Consider the following 20,654-nt stretch of genomic DNA (forward strand, 5'->3'; position numbering starts at 1 on the left):
AGATCCCAAACTCCTTCCATAGCGCTGCTCATATCTGCTGAGACGATCAGGTGTCAGACAAGCGGTTAGATCTTAAAAGTCTTAGGTTAGGACACCAGGTTTTTCCAATTTCCAAGAACTTGGGATCTGACATTTAATTCTACTTTCCCTCTGGATATCATCCGTTTAACAAGTATTTGTTGAAAACCTGTACTCTGCTAGATACAGAGCGGTGGGCTGTGGGCGATCAGAAGGCAATGAACAGCATTCTTTGTCCTTGTATGGTCTGGGAGATAGTTACTCCAAACCGAAAGAGTTGAACAGTAGAACCAAGAGGCCCATGTTGAACTGCTGGGGTCTATGGCCCTGATGAGGTTGTGGCAGTTTAGAGGAAGAAGCCATGGTTATTCTACGCAGACGAGGATGTGCAGCCATTCCTTTTACTTTCTCCAACTGTGAAACATTTTACGAATCATGAAATAGAGGTGTCCCCTCCCCTCAAATGGGAGAAATCTGCAAGACGACCCAAAAAGCCCATTACGGACATGAAGGAGAACACTTAGCAGTGCAGATGGTGCTGGGCACCACTCAGGCTTCTGGAAAAATCTCCAAATGGCCAGAATCCACTCTCTCCATGTAATGGGGGATGTCCTCACTGGGCTCCAGATGGGACTGTGGCCTCCACCCTGGTGCCCCCATCGCAGGTCAAAAAAGATTCTTTTAATTTATAACTGTCTGGTTACATTGTCTAAGGAAGCTACCAGTAAATGCACTCTTTCTTAATGTAGTGTCGTAGTCCTGTTTTTAAATTCTATTTGATAGGTTATCCTGAAATTCTCTGGCCTCATATTCCCAAGATGGATGTAGGCATCCTTCTAAATTAGATTCTTCCTGAAAATAATACACTGCTTCTAGCACAATTGCATTAGGGGAGCTCTGATGAGGAAGGAAACATAGTTTATGCTCCAGACCAACATGCACAACAGGGTCAGGCCTGGTTTTCAACCCTAAATCCACCTTTTTTCTTAATTGCTTTGGCTAACAAGTGAGTTCTGGAAAACACATCTTCAGGGTCTGCAGCAGAGCCAGGAGAAAGGACACATTTGCATAGTGCTTTGCATTAGCTAACCGAATTAAAGGTACTGTCATCCCTGAGGACTGGCTTATCCCCAACTAAGCCTCCCAGAACTTGCTGTGTTCTACGCTGCATGAGGCTGGATGGAGCACATGCCTCCTGAGTGGAATTCCTACACCTGAGAGTTGACAATGAATTTTCGTTTTCCCTCCATTTTTAATAAATATATAATGCTGCTGTACCCAGGAAACTTTCACAAGTGGGTGAAATGTGGGATACCTGGGTGGGTCAGGGGTTGAGCGTCTGCCTTTGGCTCAGGGAGTGATCCCAGGGTCCTGGGATTGAGTCCCACATCCGGCTCCCTGCATGGAGCCTGCTTCTCCCTCTGCCTGTGTCTCTGCCTCTCTCTGTACCTCTCATGAATAAATAAATAAAATCTTTAAAAAAAAAAAAAGAAGTGGGTAAAATGTGCATGTTTGGCCAGGCCAAAATAATCATCTTTTCCCATATGCCAAACAGATATGAAACACCTTATTCTTAGTCCTAATACTAATCAGTAGATGATATATTCCCATGTTCACATACAGTCTGCTTACAGTTTTTACTGGTTGTGGTTGTATGACAGTTCACTCCGTCAATGGCCATGCTTTGGCAAATCACTCTCCTATAAACACTTGGGATGGTTAAGGCTTAAACAATTATTATGACAGACAACTGTCATGAGTGTGTTTCTACTCACCACTCTGGCTTCTATTGAGAAGGGACTTCTGTGCAAACACATGATTCTTAACTACATACTTTCGTATTATCTTAAGAATGAATTTTCTCTCACACCCTCCCCTGTATTTGTGAAGCAGGACAAAAATGTTTTAAAACTCCAAAGTTTTACTATTTACATGGCCTCCCTACTTCCTCTAAAATCCCGCAGTTATGAGTTCTCTGTGCATGGAAATCCCCATGTCTTCTGAGAGCCTGTTGGTGGAAGGAGAAAGTCCCACCCACCACCTCCTAATTTGCCTCGTTCTTCAACTGTGACTGTCAGGCAGCTCTGCGGCCCCATCTGCTGAGATTAAGGTACAAAAACTCAAGTGTATTTGCCTGAGTGCACATCAAGTGGCTGAGTCCCACGGGGCCACGAAGAGATAGCATATTGTGCTAAACTTGAAGGGTACCCTCGGTGAGCTAGTAAATCACTCACTAAACCGCTCCATCCATTATTTGAGGATACATACGGCAATTTCCATCCCGGTGATATTAATTTCTTGGCTACTGTCATGGACTTCAGTGCTCATGATGAATGTTTTTACAATGAATACCAAATTAACCCAAACTGATTAGAGGCTTTTATAAGTTATTAATGGGATGTCACTTCAGTCTGGTCCTCCCCATGTCTACGACATTTCATTAAATAATTTCCTCTTGCTGGAATGATCCATCTTTCTCCCCTCGTTGGACTTGTCAATGTCGATAAAACGTAGCTTTGCCCCCTTGGTGGCTTAGAACTGGGTGAGCAATAGTGCCCTTGGAGGCGGGGGGGCTCATCTGTTTCTGCTTGTGGTCCCGGGACAGGGTTGCCTGGTGCATGGGGCAGGGAAGCAGGTGGACCTCAGGCTCTCTCCCAGCATCACTGAGGTAATATAATTGGCACATAACCTTGTGTAAGTTTAAGGTGATCTGATACTCTCTTGAAATATTACCGTCTCCCTCCTGGCACCTAATTACCATTTCATAAGTCAGACAGAGAAAGACAGATACTGTATGATCTCACTTCCTGCGGAATCTAAAAAGTCTGAACTCATGGGAACCAAGAGTAGAGCGGTGATTACCAGGGGCTGGGGGTGGGGGAAAGGAGAGACAGTGGTCTCAAGGATACAGTCTGCCCCTTAGAAGATGACTAAGTTCTGGGGATCTTATGCCCAGCTTCTTTAATCCTTATTAAAGGATTTAAAGGACAATTTCTGGAGTGGCATCGGAGCAGGACAATTGCTGTCACCTGCTAATGGCCTCTCTAAGGAGATCAACACACACAGACCTGCTAGGAGCTCCAGGCCTAGAGGGACAGGGATGGGGGGATACATTTTTCCCAAACAGCATCTTTCACCTCCTAGGAGCTGGAGAAGCACTGAAGGGGAGCCTGAGCCCTCTGGATGCCCACCCACACCCCACATCATGCCTGCTTCTCCCTGCTTTACCGGGGATGGCCTGACTCACCACCAGACACACACCGAACGTTCATTTGATGAAATCCTTATTTTTTTTCTCATTCTCTACATTTTGGTTAAGCCAAGTAATAATTCCAAGTAGCAAATAACCACCAGAGCCACCATGTACTGAGTGTTTTTTTCTTTTTTTAACAGGAGAAAAACATACAAAGTTTATTTGATGTTAATATTTCACGTAACATGAAAGCCTTCATAGAAGAGAAGCAAATACCCCAAGAACTGGATAGACCTGAGAGCTTTATGTACCATTTTAACAAAGAACAATAAATTGTGGAGTCATGGCATGACAAGGGGAAAGGGAGTTTGAGTCAGGGGTAGTTATTAGGAAACCCATGGAGGAAACTAATGGAAGATAAGCATCATTTTTGTAGGTTGGCTTGTACTAATACATTTTGGCATCAGCTTTTTGTCTTTGGTGATCAGAATGTCTCTTCTTGGAGTGCTTGGGTGGTGCAGTCCGAAGAAATGTCAGACTCTTGGTTTCTGCTTAGGTCATGATCTCAGCATTATGAGAGTGAGCCCCGTGTCAGGCTCTGTGCTCAGCATGGAATCTTTACTCTGGTTTCTACACCGTGTACTTTAAATAAATTAATGTAATCCATACAGTGACCCCTACAGGACACATGTCATTATCACCATTTTTACGGACGAGAAAAGCAAGGCTTGGAGACATTAAGTAGGTTAAGATCATACCTTTGGTAAGTGCCAGAATCAGGATCTGAATGTGGCCCTTTTGAGGCTAGAAGTTTTGTTTTTACTAGTCTGTAAAAATAGGATATGCTAAATAAACATTCCATTCTTTCTGGGCTCCAAATCAGGGCCTTCAGATTCTGAGAAGGAATAGGCGGTTGGTTTGCAGACAAGGGCTCTGGGTTCAAAGCTGAGTTGTTCCTGAGCTCGTGCTATCTCGCTCCCAGCTCGGGAGCAGGTGTCCTGGCTACACCTGCCCATCCCCGGGGGCAGGTTGGGGCTGCAGGATCTATGCCACTCATCTGTCCCTTCTGTCTGCACTTTGCTATCACACACGGGGCAGGTTGTCCTCCCTGTGGCTGCCAGCGTCTTTGCAGATGCCCACCCCGAAGAGGGACCCGAAGCAAATCTTCAGGTCAATTATTTACGTGTTCTTTATTCCATTTTACCAGAGCATTTTGGTGTTTGGAGAACAATCTCTTCATCTGATATCTATCTTATGCTGAATAACTGACATTCTAGTAGCATGAATTTTTACAGCGCCAATGGGCTATTTTTAAAGATTTTTTATTAAAGATTTTATTTATTTATTTGACAGAGGAAGACAGAGAACATGAGCAAGAGGGAGAGGCAGAGGAAGAAGGAGAATCAGGCTCCCCACTGAGCAGGGAGCCTGATGTGGGGCTTGATCCCATGACCACCCTAAGATTATGACCTGAGCTGAAGGCAGGTGCTTCACTGACTGAGCCACCAGGTGCCCCTATTTTTAAATACTCTTTTTTTCTGTGCAGCAGAAACCTAAATGCTCTGAAGTGACCCAATATGAGCACAAAAACCATCAGCTTGAATTCTTCTGGATCCTCTAGTGACTGCTGGATGGATAACCTGGTTGCTAGCAGTCAGTGCTGGTCAGTGAGACCCTCGCTCTCTTTTGCTTTGACACATTAGGAAGAACCTTCAGTAAAATGGTGCTAAGTAGGCAGGACACAACCCTGATGTCCAAACACTCACAAGAAGTGGATTTTTAGAACTTCGTTTCCTTAGAATAGACTCAGTCGTTTGAGAGCCAAGGCTGTTACCAGACCTGAGCAGGCAGGTAGCTCTGAGAGAACACTGGTGAACGGGGTCCGAGTGCGAGGGGCACTGCTGGGAGCCTGGGAGGGGAGCCTGCTGGCAGGTGGGGCTGCAGGGAGGCCTTCAGGGGCTTGGCTGAGGCATCTGCAGGGCGCTGAACTGCTCTGATGGGAGGAGCACCAGTGAGCAGTGGATGTGCCAGGAGAGGACGTGTAGGTGGCTTCCCTGTCTCAAGCCCGGAGGGCCCAGGAGTCTTGGTTGAACAAGGCTGGCACCCATGTGGGGCAGTCACCCACCTCCTGCAGCCCTGCCACCTGCGGGACCCAGAGCTCATGTGGAGGGGACACAGATGCAGTGGGGACAGCAGGGTGGCAGAAAGCAGGGGCAGCTGCTTCCAGCAGATAAATGCAGGGATAGATGCCTTGTCCATGACATGGAAAGAACCACCTTTCCTCTGCATCTCGAGGACCTTGGTGGAGGGTCCAGAGCACAGGATGTGTGCAGTAAGAATTCACTGAAACAGTAAATAGATGAGTGACTAAGGACTGCCAGAATTGCACACACAAAGGAGTGGCCTTCCGGTTCTTTGCAGGTGGCTGGCTGACCAGCCACAGCAACTGTTGGTCACATCTGCCTTCCTGAAAACTCTTGGGACCAGGCGAACATTCGAGAGTCCGGGCTGCCCTGAGACCTTGTTGGGAGAGCTGCTACATGAACCACATATGAAGGAGCCCCGTAAGTGCATTCCTCCACTGTCCTTGGTTAGTTATTCTGTTTGTGACTTGCCCTGGAGAAGTATCCTCAGGTCTCACGAGCCACGGATGCAAGGCAATTGTTCATAACGTGCTGCTGAAATCCCCCCATTTGGGGAAACACAGTCAACTGTATTCTCTTGTCTCCAAGAAGACACAGAGCATCTCTCACGGTCATCCACACTGCAACCCCATGTGGCCCCAGAGCCCGGGAGTAAGTCGGCTTCCTTTCCCACTCAGGACAGCAGAGCCTGTGAGTATTCCTCAGTTTTCTTCTGTCGGACTGTCACCCCCACCTGGTCACCTGCACACCTAGGGCAGCTCCAGCTCTGGTTCTGGCAGCGTCCCCAGACTCCTTTACCTGCTCTTCATTTGTCACATGCTGGAGCCACGTCTACACTAAAGAACTCCCAATAGGCTTATTAAATATCCCTCTCAATGCTGTCCATGTATAACCACTGTGGTAGTAGGCTAACCAAAGAGAAAACCATTTTCTCCATCTCTGATCATCTGAGCCACCAGCAAACATGTCAGCCTCGAACCCTGCAAGTCGTCCAGTGCCATGCAGTCATATTTGCAGAAGTCTCCATGGCCCCTGGCTCCAGAGGAAAACGTCATTATGCAACTGGCCTCCTAAGTTCCCCATGCTTGCATGCTAATGCGCGGAGACCCAGGTGTGTGCCAGACATGCACACGAGGCCCTGCAGCTGCCCTCGGCATCTGTTGTTGTGAAATGTCCTTGCAGAGATGACGTTTAAGGAAAGGAAAGGATGTTTCCAGACAGACAACTCAATCGTGTTCTAGGTTAGCAGAGACAAGAGGGCACATAAAGAGACAAACATGCAGGGATGGGGATTCACGGAAAGATGAAAAAAAGAAACTCAGAGGAGCTCTCAATGCAGGCAGAGATTCATCGGCAGAGGAAAAATGAAGAGAGTCACAGCCTGGGGAAAAAGTGTGAAGTCACTTCTGTTTTCACTGCCAATGGCTATGGACACTGACCACAGAAAGATGGGGGCGCGGAGCAAGGGGAAGAAGACATGTCCTCAACACTTTACATATATTTTCTCATTTAATTCTGTTAAATCTAGCCAAATCCATTTTTCTGTTTTCAGGCTCAGCAGGTACATCAAATTCTGAAAGCAACCATGTTTTCCATCAATGAACAACTGAGCTCACAGACCAACACCATCCCAGACACCATCCCGGCAGAATGGAGGCATCCCCACGTCTGCGTTCCCCTTTCCTGTAACAGTGGGCCAACTGGGCAGGATTTATCACCTGTGATGTCATCTGCGGGTCCAACAGAAGTCACCCAAATGGGCAAAAGCCCCTAACTGGAGGCCACAGAGAGGCACCAGGCAACATGCCGCTGGCCCAGTTCCTGGTGCTGCGTGCAGGGTCCCTGGGCTGACAGGGTCCCCGGGCCAAGTGCCTTGCTGAAGTCACTCCCTACGAGGAGGTGATGATGCTCGGAAAGCTCTCTGATGATCCCAAGCTGCAGCTGTGCTCTCTGCTCCCGAAGGAGAATTACTCATTTCAGTCTGACTCATTATAATTAGAGGAGATTTCCTTTGGGGAGCAGTATTTATTTTTTAAAATAAAAAGTCAATGAGGATGCTGTTAGTGTTTGCATGGCCTGCTCAGGGGTTGCAGATTTCCTTTGCCGAGAGAGAGAGCAGCAGGGGTCGCTGTGACCAGGGTGCGGGTCCCTAGGGTGAGGCTTTCCTGGTTGGGGGGAGGACAGTCAGGAGAGCACAGGATCCCTGGAGACACTGGTCAGCAGCCACAGCCCTCCAGCCAAAATGCCCATTTTTGTAAATAAAGTTTTATCAGAATACAACCATGTCCACGTCTTTGTATATCGCCTACACATGCTCTTGCTCTACAAAAGCAAAGTGGAGACATTGAGACCAAGGCCATGTGGGCTTGCAGAGCCTAAAGCATCTGCTACCTGGCCCCTTTACAGAAAAAGTGTGCTGACCCCTGCTCGGGTACGGAGGATGCTTCCAAGGGTGAGATACGTTGCCTGCTATACTCGGTACAAGATCTGTTAATAAAATCCCTAAAGTTAAAAAAAAAGTTTAGAAACTCAAAACTTCCATGAGCACATTAGTACGTTTTGGTACTAAGCCCAAATATTAGCAATTACCACTTGACTGAATGTTCATCTCCTTGGAGCAGAAAGGAAGCTGAACCTCCCGCACCATCAGTCACACAGACCCTGGCTACTTGCCTCCACTTGACTACATGGTGTTTAAGTGATTGAGGATCACAAAAATGTATTAGGTCATTAATCAATCCTCAACCGAGGAGAGACACATCAGTGGCAGCAAGACATCGCAGTAACAGGAGTTCGTGTCACTCCCGGGGAGATGAGCCCAGCCTCTCAGAGAAGCTGATGTGAACTCAGCTTTGTGGCCAGTTACTCTTTAAGGAGTTAAGTGTGATGACTCTGGAATCACTCACACCCACCCCAAACCCCCAGAAAGCGGGACACGAGTATAAACTCAATCATCCAAGAGGCAACAGTGCCTTCAGGCAGGGAAGGTAACTGGTCTGGAGGGTGAACAGTCTGGAGCCCCATCTGCCTCCGAAGTCCAGCCGCAGCCCTCATGTCATGCCTGCACACATATCCCTCCTCCTTTGGCAAACTGTGGGGTGAGTTTTCTGTAAAGTGCACGCCGTTTCCAGAAGTAGGATCAGGTTGGGCGGCCTCTAATTCAAGGTCTGGCCTCTCCTGTGTGCCAATGTGAGGCGTGAGTCCCTAGGTTAGTGATAATCACTGGGTGACAAGGAGGGAGGCAGTGGGACTGCAGAAAGAGATGCTAACCAGCGTGGGAGTCAGTGTCCTTCTCCTGATGTCTGTTAAGAAGGCTGCTTACCCTGAGCTCTTCCTCGAGCTGTGGGAGGAGGTTGGCGAGTGAGGCTGGGGCAGCAGATGCCCCAAGGATCACGGAGAGCAAGGGGAGCCTCTGCGGGGCACCAGGTCACCTGTACGGAAGGACTTGGTGGATGTGGGTACCATTTGCTTCCCAGAAACAACTTCAGTCATGAGTGCAGAGGGATGTCATCGGCTGCTGGAGACTAAGTCTTGAACACTCTGGGCTCCCTCCTGGAAGCTGCAGGTTCTCCCCGTGTAAGAGTTAGGTGCCTCTCAGGAAAGGTGAGCTTCATCTCCTCGCACTGACTGGGGATTGGTGTCTGCCTGCCACTGGGGATTGGAAGCCTCCTGACCTCCTTTCACTGGCTGACTCTTATTAGCTAAATCCCGATGGCTGCGTGTCTGGCGCCAGGGTCCCTTAGTAATAGCTAGGACAGTTCTGTGACCTAAATGCTCCTGTGTCTTTAGACCATTTCAAGGCAATGAAACTAATATGCAACCAAGGGAATATAATCATGTCACTGGGAAAAACAAGACTATTTTAATTTCTGAGACAGAACACAGACTGTCTAGTACAACCTCACCCCAAGCTTTTGAAAATAACCATTTTCTGTGTTATTTTAGGAAAAGAGTTTTTAAAATTCAGCTTCATGTAATCAGCATCAAAGACACGGTAAGCTGGACCCAGGCTGTGTCACCTGATCTCATGCTCCAGAGGTTTCCTGCAGAGGCCGCTACAATCTCCCGAAAGAAAGTGGAGCAGCACTGACTCTCTCACCCAGCTTTAAGTTAGGGTGAGGCTGGAGCTGAGACACACCCTAGAGATCATCCTATCCCAGCCTTTCACTCAACCTCTGGGCTCCCTGACTGCAGCCTGACAGCTGAGGGTTAGGATAACACCCAGGACCAGAACCCTCGTCTCTTAACTGTTGTTTGCTGTACACCAGCTTTGCCATTCACTGTTTCTTGAAACATCTTGGTTTCACCAAGCTAAGTGGGAATCCATGTGGGTATCTGATCAGTGGAGCCATGAGGCTGCGCTGGCTTCATGCTGACGCCACTTACAGGAGCCTGGCCTCACAAGGGCCAACAAATCTACTTTCTCAAATAAAAGAACCCCCACAATCCTCCGAAGAACAGAGCCAGACTTCTGAGAGCAAAACAAAAGAAGATTTCAATAACGATTCTACTCATTTCTATTTATAATCCTTTTGACAAGACTTATCACCTTGACCTCACGGTAAGGCTGTCATCTACACACAGCTACACTCAGGGACCACTTTCAGGGCATTGGATCTGGGAACCAAAGCATGTGATGTTCCAACTCCAAAATAACTCCCCAACAAAAAAAAGAATGTCCATTTTACATAAAATAATATTTTATGCAAATATTCTGTGTACTTTTCCCAAATTTCAGTGACACAAACACAGACATTGAGCATCACAGATTCAGCCCTGTGATGTGTGAACATCATCAAATTCAAACCCGGTCACTGAGCTTGATTGGCTTACCAGCTGCTGGCCTTTGGGACCCCAGCCTGCATATTGCAGTTTTGCATTGCTCACTTCTGGTGGGTCTAGACTTTGAGGATCCCTGAAAGAAAATGAATAATCAATCAATCAATCAATCAACATAGTAGGAAACAAAAATGCTCTTACTCCCTTCTATATTATATGATTTTCAAGAGTTCGTGTTATTAAATAATGTCTCAGCCTCCATTAGATTTCTTCAGATGTACATAGCTTACATGAAGCTGAAACAGGCCCATCACTGCTTAACCCAAATAGTAAATATTTATCAAGACAACATGCAGAGAGGTCTGTAGATCAATTATTAAAATATCCACACCAGTCAACATTAAAAATGGAAATGCATAGCTATGCAGTAACAAGTCCCCACGACTTCTAGCTCCATCTTGGGCTTTTCTGGTGGATCACTTTCTTTTTCTAGGCAGAATGCCAGGTCATCCTGACCTTCCAAAACCAGCAGCCTGAGGACAGATTCTGTCCTTTGGTTTGTACTGTGGGGGAGGGAGGGAGAGAGGGAAAAAGGTAAGGGGAGAGGGAAGATTGAGGGAAAGTTTTTTTTCCTTTCAAACATCACTTAGATTTTTCATTAATTTATTGATATTCAAAATACTATGCTAACAAAATCCTACTTTTTTAAAAAAGATTTTATTTATTCACTCATGAGAGAGAGAGAGAGAGACAGAGACAGAGACACAGTCAGAGGCAGAAGCAGGCTCATGCAGGGAGCCCGACACGGGACTTGATCCTGGGATTCCAGAATTATTCCCTGAGCTGAAGGCAGGCACTTAACTGCTGACGGATCCCCAACAAAATCCTACTTATGTACTTAATAAATGTCATAATGAATGAGTCATAATGAAAGAATGAGAAAAGTTAACACTTATAAAATATTTCAGTATATTTTGGAGCTACTTTTGTCTACAACACGTGGAAAAGATTCATTTTTATATTTCTTTCAGGTGTTGTATTATCTGTGTTCTGCTGCATAGGCCAGAGTGTGTCAGGTGCATACCCTCTCACGTGGCTATGATGTGTCTCATGCAGAAGGCATGGCTATGAATGCACTCATTCATCTACTGAGAGGCTGTGGCTGAATGGTCTTTGGAAACAGAAGATGCTGAATTTTAGGAGTTGCTTGAATGAAGGAGACGAGGCAAGGAGGAAGGGAGGTAAAGTGTAGGTACTGATTCTGGGCTTGAATCAGCAGAGAATTCTAAAGTAATTGCTTAATAATGCTACCAGAACAAAACAGAATATACTTAAAAGTAAAAAGTGCTGGGGAAGGCAAGATAGTCTCCAATACCCTAGAGTAGTTTTAGGTGGGGTTCCTGGGTGTCAAGAGATCATGGAAGCCCGAAGATGGGGTGATTAAGTACCAGGTAAGGGATGGCAATAATAACAGGACTCAGGTGGGAAGGCTGGGCAGTTAGAAGAATAAGGAAGGGGTCTCAATATTCCCAGTTCCGAATGAATTTTAACAAACCTACCATTTGTATGTTTTTAACATTTCAAAATATTTAAATAACATGGGCAATTTCCTCTTTAACTGTGGGTAGGGAAAGTCTAAGGAGGACTCCAAATCTAGAAGCTATTAAAGAGTGATACATTTGACTGCATGAACGTTTTTAAATTATTTACATAACAAAAATATCACAAAAAAGACAACTGACAAACTGGGAGAAAATATTCATAACCTATACCATGGACAAATAGCTAATATCTGTAATATATAAAAAAAATACCCTAAAATATTGAGGGTACAAAAGACTGAAAAAAATAGAAATATGAGAAAAAGACACAAACAGACAACTCACAAAAAGGCTATAAAAAGTCCTCACAAGTTTTAAAAAGGACCAAGCAATGCAAAATTATAGAAATAGAAACTGAAATGACACTGAATTATCGTTTTTCACATATGAAACTGTTCCCCTCCCCAAAAGAAAGAAAAGTTGTTGGTGAGGCTGAAGAAAAAGGCACCCTTGTACTTTGCTGGTGGGCATGAAAACTAGTGCAATCCTTTTAGAGGGAAACTTGGTAATACCTAATAAAATACATACTTAACTCTTGAACTAGAACACTTCTGGGAAGATATACTTCCAATAATACAAAAATACATACTCAGAAGGTTATATTCACTGCAGCTTTGTAATGACAAAACATTGGAAACAATTTATGGTTGTAGAAACTATAGTACGTCCATACAATGGAATATGGTACAGATGTAAGAAGGAATGAAGACCTCCATAAATTGGCACAGAGTCATTTTCATGATGGAATATGCAAAGCTCAACAGACTATAGTATGTGACCCACTGTATAAGAAAAAAATATAAGAAAATATACATGTATTCTCACTTGTAAAAAAAAAAAAAGAAATACAGGAAGCATAAACCTAAAACCAGAGGTTAGTTATGTATTGGGGGGAGGGGGGCAGGTGGGAAGAAGGAGGGATTGGTCATGAGGTGGCTGGATAAGGAAGGAGAAGCACTTCTCTGGGTATATTTATTGGCATAATGCCCAGTCTTATTAGACCATAGTAGAGTTTCACATACTTTTTGCATGCTCCAAAAATAAAACTAATAATTAAAAACAGTCAGGATGTAGGGAAACCCAAAAAGGAATAACAACACCACAACAGAGCAAAACACTATTGTAAATGAAGCACAAAACTACATGGAAGGTTTTATTTTTCAACATTCCTCTGGTTATTCAGGGTCTTTTCTGGTTCCATACAAATCTTAGAATTATTTGTTCCAACTCTGAAAATGAACTCTGTGATGTTGGCCTGGAATCAGAGGTGTTAGTCCAAATTCATGATTTCTAATATGTAAACACATACATCCAAAAAAGTAGATATATGGGTATTCAGGGGTTACTGTGCACACATATATGCCCTTGCTCTGTTCACAGGCCTAGAACCAATGACCTCCAATAACAATGAGCACACTGAGTGCCCATATTTGTCTCTAAACACCATTATCCAATAAAAGTAAATAGGGCTCCTAGGAAACGTAACGGTATCTGAGCTGGAACAGGGACAATACAAGATAAATCTGAAACATCTTATGGGTCCAGAGAGTAATGAAATACTCAAAAAAGATAGAGCCTAGTCCAAAGAATGGAGAAGCCAGCCTGAAGGAGTTTCTCAGGGCCAAAGCTGGGTAAGTCTGAGCAACAAAATAATTAATAACAGTCTCAGATTAACCCATAGAATAAAATCAACATCCATAAATCCATACTAATATACATAAGTAATCAAATACATAAAGCAGCTCTTCCTCATGAGGGAATTCCAATTAATAAGTGTAGAAAGAAGGAAGAAAAAAAGCATCATATATGTGACATTTTCACCCACAATGCAAAACCTCACTTCAATCACAAAAAACACCAGCTGAAACACCAAATTGAGACACACTTTACAAAATGGCTGACCAATAATCTTTGAAAGCGTCAAGGTCATGACCAACAAGGAAAGACTGAGGAAATGTTACAGACTAGAAGGGACTAAGGAGAACTAACGTCTAAAGGAACGGGGGATTCCGAGACAGGAAGGAGGCATTGGTAGAAAAATAGGTAAAATTCAAATAAGTTGAATTAGTAACACAGTGCTAATTTTAATTTCCTGTTCCTGATAATCACACTGTGGTTTTAAAGCAAACTAACAATATTTCAAGAGTATAAGAAGTCGGGATAGGGATAGAAGAGATTTGTCCTGTTTTTGCAATCCTTTCTTTGCCCAAAATTACTTTAAAATAGAAAGCTAAAAAAATCCAAGAAAAGGAATAGCTTATATCTCATTGGTTATGAAAAATATCAGAAAGAAATGGAAGTGAGAGAATTTCCCTCTCAACATACTGAAAAAGTCTGATATTTAGCACGGCACAGGGACTCAATACACGCATCTGAGTATGCAGATGAGTAAGGACAGACGGGTTATGGGGGTGGCTCTAAGAGGAAGGCCTTTCGCCTGTTTAAAGACAAACCTAATGAATTAATTTGGTCTAAGTTTACCTAGAATTTTCCAAGCCTGGAGCACAGAGTAAGAAATGTTCAAATTCCATATTCTCACTGAATATTGGAATTCACTTGGTTAGGTAATGATTTCCAGGAGGTGTCTGGGATAATGGGGAACAGCAGGAGATTAGCTTCCCTCTAATCTAATAAATTTAAGTGCCCTAAAAACTAACTGGAAATGCAATCTCCAAGTGGACGAAGTGCCCCAGAAGATTTCATGAGCACCTGGCCAGCAACAGGATGACCATACGTGCATCCCACCTTTGTTACCTTCACTCCTTCTCTAGAGCTCCCATATGTTCCCTTCCCCTCATCGCTAGCGTGTTAGACACGTTTCTACAGCATGGAGACAGCAAATGCTAAGGGGGAAGAGTGTGAGCTCCGGCCCCATGTCACACAGATCAGTCACTGGTGCAAATCTCGGATTAGCTTTAATGAGGAAGGTGGATAATAGTTATCCTTTCCCCCACAGAATGGTTGTGAAAATGAAGAGAAACAGCGAAATGTTACTTTATAAACTCTAACACACCCTGTAGAAGGAATTTTTATTTTCCTAGCTAGTGAACCCTGGTAAGTTAAATGCCCGAAGTGAGTTGCAGAGTTGCCTCAGTCTATCTTTAGGAAAACACCAGAGTGCACGCACCTCACACAGGGTGGAAAGCTCGGATGTGGTGGAAAGAGCCCTAAGAGGCTATAAATGTAATTCTGAATTCTGCCATTAACCAGCGGTAGGGTGTGGGGTAATAGAGAAACTTAACCTAAGTTTGTTTTCTCATGTATAAAATGAGAATAAAAATGCTTCCTTCACAGGATTGGATTTCATGATCTACTGCATGTGAAAACAGGTAGTAGAGAGCTTACTGAGTAAATATTCAATAATGCCACTTTATTTGTTGGTAAACTGGTAAATAATTAAGTTGATTGTGCAAACCACTATGTATATGTAAGTTTAACAAAAGGTCCAATGATGTATCAGACATGAGGATAAATTTACTATAGAACTCAGCAATGAAACACCTTGATTCCTGTATTATGTGGGGGTGGGTTTAGGGACCTCAATCCTCAACCCTGCTCACTTGTTTCTATGAAATAAACCTATATTTTGCGTGGGAATAAGATGGTATAAGATTCATTTGTTTTCAAGTTACAGTGGATTTCAGGGTGGTCTCTTCGACTTTCCCTCCCCTGTGGGGTCTCTTCTTCAATGACTCACCAGGTGGTCATCTATCCTCTGCTCAAATTTCCCACTGAATGGCTTTCCTTGCATAATTCTTTCTCTGCCCCAGCCTAGCAAGTGCCCAGTTTGGCTTTTTATACTTAGCCCACCCCCTCAATATAAACATCTAGGCTACTGCAAACTAGCAGAGAAAGCACGAAGCCAAGTGCAACTCTAGTCAGCTGGGTTTGAACAGTCACTTTCTCAACCATGATTCCAATCTTTCCTCCTTTCCTAACCTCCGGTATCTGGAAATAGGGCTTTATTTGCAAATAGGCTCTTTGCAGATGTAACCAAGTTAAAATAAGGCCATTCTCAATTAGGGCGGGCCCCAATCAAATTGAATCCTAATCTTTATTAGAAGAGGAGAAGACACAGGACAGACATAGTGGGAGAAGCCTAGGTGACAATGGAGGCAGAGACTGGACTGACAGGGTCCATCAGAAGCTGGAGGGAGAGAGGAAGGATCCTTCTCTACATGTTCTGAGGGAGTGTGGCAGCCCTGCTGACACTTTAATTTGGACCCCTGGCCTCCAGAACCCTGAGGGAATGAATTTCTATTGTGTTAAATCACTCGGTTTGTGGTAATTTGTGATTGCAGCCCCAGGATATGAATATACCCTTCATTTCATAGAAAAACTGAGGCCCAGAGTGGGAAGTGCTTTGTTCAAGGACACAAAGCTGATCACTTTTTGACTAAAGATGAATCTCCTGCTTTGGCAGAGGGAGAAAAAAAAATCTCCAACTGGTTTAAGGAACAAAGTAGAAAGACCTTCAGAGAGCAGAGCAAAAGTAGTCCCCAAGGAAGTTTTCTCTGCAAAACACGGTACCCACCTGGTGGTGCTTCCTTGTGGAGCACGTGCTCCCATCAAGGGGGAAGTCCTGGGTTCCTCCTTCCTGCACCGAGGACCGCTAGCAATGCTCTCTGCATGAAGGTCATTGCCATCAAATGATTTCCTCTCAAGAACTGGATTATTCTGCTGTTTTTTAGGTGTGTGTGTGCGTGTGTGCGTGCGTGCGCGTGCACGTGTGCATGCATGTGCATATACGGTAATGCATAAAGGTATATTTTTATTTGTTTTGTGGTTGGTTAGTGCCCCCCCTCCCAATTTTCTGTCTTTTTAAAACTTTATTCATTTATTTTAAAGATCCATGGCAGGCTCTGGGATAAGTCATCTCCAGGAGATGGACTGGTAGAAAAAATGATTAAGGAAGAATAAAATGATCTGGACTTACCATATCTCAAAATAATCAAGCAATTCATTCTAATTTTGCTTATGTGAGCAATAAACAAAACAGGGCATCAGTCATGTTGGATTTTGAAGAGTAAATTATTACAGCAAAGTTTATTCACTTATCTTTCTAAGTTGGTTAAAGGGATTGGAAAACTTCCCAACAAAAACAGCATTTGGAAAAGTAAAGCTAAAAATTATTTTTCTGGCTCCTAACCCTTTTGTGGCTAAAGACACCCCAAACTAGCATTTCAACATCAAATAGAATGTGTTTCCCGAGTATTCCTATGTGCTTGGCGGGTAGTTTAAAAATATAAGACACACTCCCAGTCCAGGACAGTGTCTGACTCATCGTAGATGCCCTTAAATATTAACTGAATAATGAGTAAAATGGATGGATGAATGGATACATACGTGGAACCTCATCTCATCACCACCTGCTGATTGGTTAGGGTCAGTGATACCTTTAAATTCATGTAGAACTTAGAGTCATGGTATCAGTTCTTAACACTTAATCTTAAATTACATGGTTAAATTCTTGAGGGCAGGAATCGTCGTAGGCATCAACCCTTACTGGGCGGCCAACACATCCTACCATTACTATCTATGAAGTGTCTCCATATCTATGGTGTACCAGACGTTCCTTCCTTAGGAAATATTTGATAGAGAAGTTCTGCTGCAGAGCCACTCCAGCCACTGAAAGATGCTGGGGTGGCTCACTCTGAAATGTTTGTGACATCTCCCCCATCCAATTCAGGGGACACTTCAACACTTATGATCACAAGTACGAGTGCTAAATAAAGTCACACAGAAATTCTTTTAAGTAAAGAGGGGCTTGTGATGTACTTGTTACTGTATCCTCAGTTGTAGGCACGGGCTCAATAACCTCTGGTAAAGCAGAAGTAAAGCAGGAAATGAGACAGGAGTGGGCAGGGTCTGAAGCATTAGCCAAATGACAAAGCATATTTGGCGGGGGGTGGTGGTGGTGGTGGTGGTGATGAAATGTTGGAAAATTGAATGGGATGGCTGTACAATTCTGGGAATATATAGCCACTGGCCTGTATGGTTTAAATGGATGAACTGCATGGTGTATGAATTACAACATGTCCATAAAGCCAGGGAAGGGGAGAGAAGGAGGAGAGGAAGAGGAGGAGGAAGAATGGGGAAACAGGGAAAGAGCAGGAGGTGAGGGGCGGGGAGGGGGAGGAGGAGCTCTGGCCATGGCCGCAGCTGCCTTCCGAACATGAAGCCTCCTCTGTAGATGAGGTTTAAGGTTATATCCACATCACCTCCTAGTGATTTAGTGCCACACCTTCAAGCTCTGGATGCTTCCTCAGGATGTGCTCCCTGATTTGGCATTCCTGCCCTGCCTACCTGCACAGGGCCAACCATCCCATAGGAGACAGTAGCAGGTGGCCAGCCTGAGCAGGGCTGGGAAGGGGGCCCCATGCCATCCTGCTGGATGGCACTGGACAAAAGAGTGCTGGATTATAAAGTCTTGGGATAAGGTGGCATTCATAGATAATACGAACAATATTTCTTGGAGTTTCTGAGATTTAGCAGTTCATCAAGCAACAGGGAGATGGACAGACTATCAAATTTCAAGGGCATGCACTCCCCCCCCCCCCAGAAAAAACAAACAGAATGAGAAGAATAGAATGTTTCATTATAAACTCACAATTCTGCAGGTCCCCAAACACTCTGGTAGCCACCAGCGAGCATCCTGGCGGACTTGGGGGAAAGCCACATGTCGTTTCCTCTTCCTATACTTAAAACCTTTGTATTTACTGTTTCTGAAAGGTTTTCATAACCAATATATATTTTCTCTTCAGTCGCCTCTTCCAAGAGGAGCTGGGAAGAGCCTAGCTGGGATATTTACAAGGAACGATAGGACAGTTTGGAGGTTTCCCGTGAAAGGTTTAGGCTGTAAGAAGCTGTGCAACCTATGCAGAGGCCATACAGGACAGAAAGCTTTGTGTCTCACATATTAAGAAGCAACTCGGAACATTCCTTACGGTTAAGCTTGCAGACGGCTGAGATGAGGAAGATGGCCTTTTGCATGGTGAGAACTTGGACAACCTCTGTGTATACGATCTTCAAGAAGGTCCACTTCTGAATTTCAGGACCAAGTGCATGTGGTATAGTTAAAAAATGCATATTCAATATACCTATTATATTCAAAGCATAAACTGCAGAGAGAAGACTCAGCAAAACCTTCTGGCCTGTGGTACAAATGGGGTTTCCCCAAACATGGCCATAGGAATATTTCTGGTCCCAAATGCTTTTTCTAAATCGTGATGCTCCTTGAAGATGAAGTCTATTTCCTCGAAACTGACTGAGGCCCTCAGATGGCATCAACGAGCAGAAGGCAGCCCAATTCCTCTGCTAGCCTCCTGGGGCTGAGTCACAAAGGCAATAACGTGCTCCTTGTTTCCCTTCTTTCGCAAGTGCACCTGTTGGAATGCAGCCACCATGCTGCAAGGCAGCCCAGGCCAGCTGGAGGATCACACTGAGGGGTTTCAGCCAGCAGACCCAGCTGAGGTCTTGGCCAACAGCCACCATCACCTGCCAGCCTCTTGACTAAGTCCAGCCCGGAGCCTCCAAGCTGCCCTGGCTGCCACCCAGTGAAGCCAGCATGGGCTGTTCCTGTTGAGCCCAAAGCAAATGGCAGATTTATGAGCAAAACAAATACTGCCAGTTTCAAATCATTCAGTTTTGGGGGTAATTTGGTATTCAGTCATAGTACCTGGATTGGAACATCCAGCATGAGTGCTGTACAGAGAAAATAAGAAGAAAGTACGGTACAGAGTGGGGTTTAAGACGGTTGGGACAAAGGGATCTTCGTGGTGTCATCTGAAAGGTGCAGGCACTGCACATCTATATTAAGAGCAAAATCCCCTTCCTGTGTTTGCAACACGCTCCCAGCAATCAGCCAACCCCTCTCAATGGATACCTCTTGCTTTCCTTCATTCTTCCCCCTGTAGTAGCCCTTGTAGTAGCCCTCTCCCACTCTCCACCTCCCATTACTTGATCTTGGCTTTTTTATTTGCACATCCATCATTGATACCTGAGTGGTTAAGGGCCAGGGAGACGTCATTGGACTCATTTGTAGTGGGGATGACAAAGCCCACCTCTTGGGGGGGTTCTGAGGGTAAATTAGATGTCTTCTGTAAGGCGCTGTCAGTACTTCGTTCAGCAGGCTGCAAGTCTGGTGTGTGAGAATGCGTCACGTGGGCCATGAGGGAGCTGGTTCATGCGTCTCTAACCGGTCCAGAGCCTGCCTGCATCCTGAGTGCTGAGGGAGGCACTGAAGAAGGCAGGTTCCTGGTCTCTGTCCCTGGTGCGCTGTGCACAGAGAGGGACATCTTGTTGCCCTGTCCCCTCTGTTGTCTTCAGTAACATCTCTTCTGTGCATCCAATGGCTGGCCCCGGTCTGCTCACACGTCACAGCCTCCCTGCAGCAGGCGGAGGTCGTGTACTCCATTTGGTTAAGTGCAGGTGGTATGTGCAGCTTCTAGGAAGCGTCCTACGATGGAGGGGGCATGCTCTTCCGCCCTGTGTTCTCTCTGGCTAGCTGAAAGTCCTGAGCAATGGCCAGACCCGGGGCAGCCACCAAGGACTGAGGAGGAGGCCACCAGGTTGGAAACAAGGTGGTGGGGCTGGCTCCCTTGCCCTCTGGGCTCCAGCCTGGGTCCCCCGCACGTGAGGCAGAGAACAAGCTGGACTTTGTAAGAGTCCTTGTTATTTTGGGTTTTCTGTTCCCTTCCTCCAAATCTGACCAGATCATGCCTAGTTCTGGATGGATCCTAGAGAGATACACTTTTATAAGCTCTTCAGATGTCTTAAAAATAAACCAACGGTTGAAAATTGGCCCAGCTAAGTGCCTGGCGTCTGCCTCTCATGAACTGCACCGTGACAGTGTGGGCTGCCCACGACTCCCAGGGTGAGCTCGGGGAAGGCGGGTGAGCAGGGCACTGCCATGCAGCC

At 45.1% G+C, this 20,654-nt stretch overlaps 1 protein-coding gene across 3 annotated transcripts in view; it reads right to left on the bottom strand.

Annotated features, from left to right (window-relative positions):
* DPP6 (dipeptidyl peptidase like 6) overlaps positions 1 to 20,654 on the bottom strand; it is an 826,517-nt gene that overhangs the window by 150,099 nt on the left and 655,764 nt on the right. For all 3 annotated transcript variants that reach the window (XM_041753453.1, XM_041753451.1, XM_041753452.1), the window contains exon 7: positions 10,189 to 10,270. In XM_041753453.1, coding sequence (XP_041609387.1) covers positions 10,189 to 10,270 — 82 coding nt within the window. The remainder of the gene's footprint in view (positions 1 to 10,188; positions 10,271 to 20,654) is intronic.

Source organism: Vulpes lagopus, chromosome 4 (genome assembly GCF_018345385.1).
Source record: "Vulpes lagopus strain Blue_001 chromosome 4, ASM1834538v1, whole genome shotgun sequence".
Classification (NCBI taxonomy): Eukaryota; Metazoa; Chordata; class Mammalia; order Carnivora; family Canidae; genus Vulpes; species Vulpes lagopus.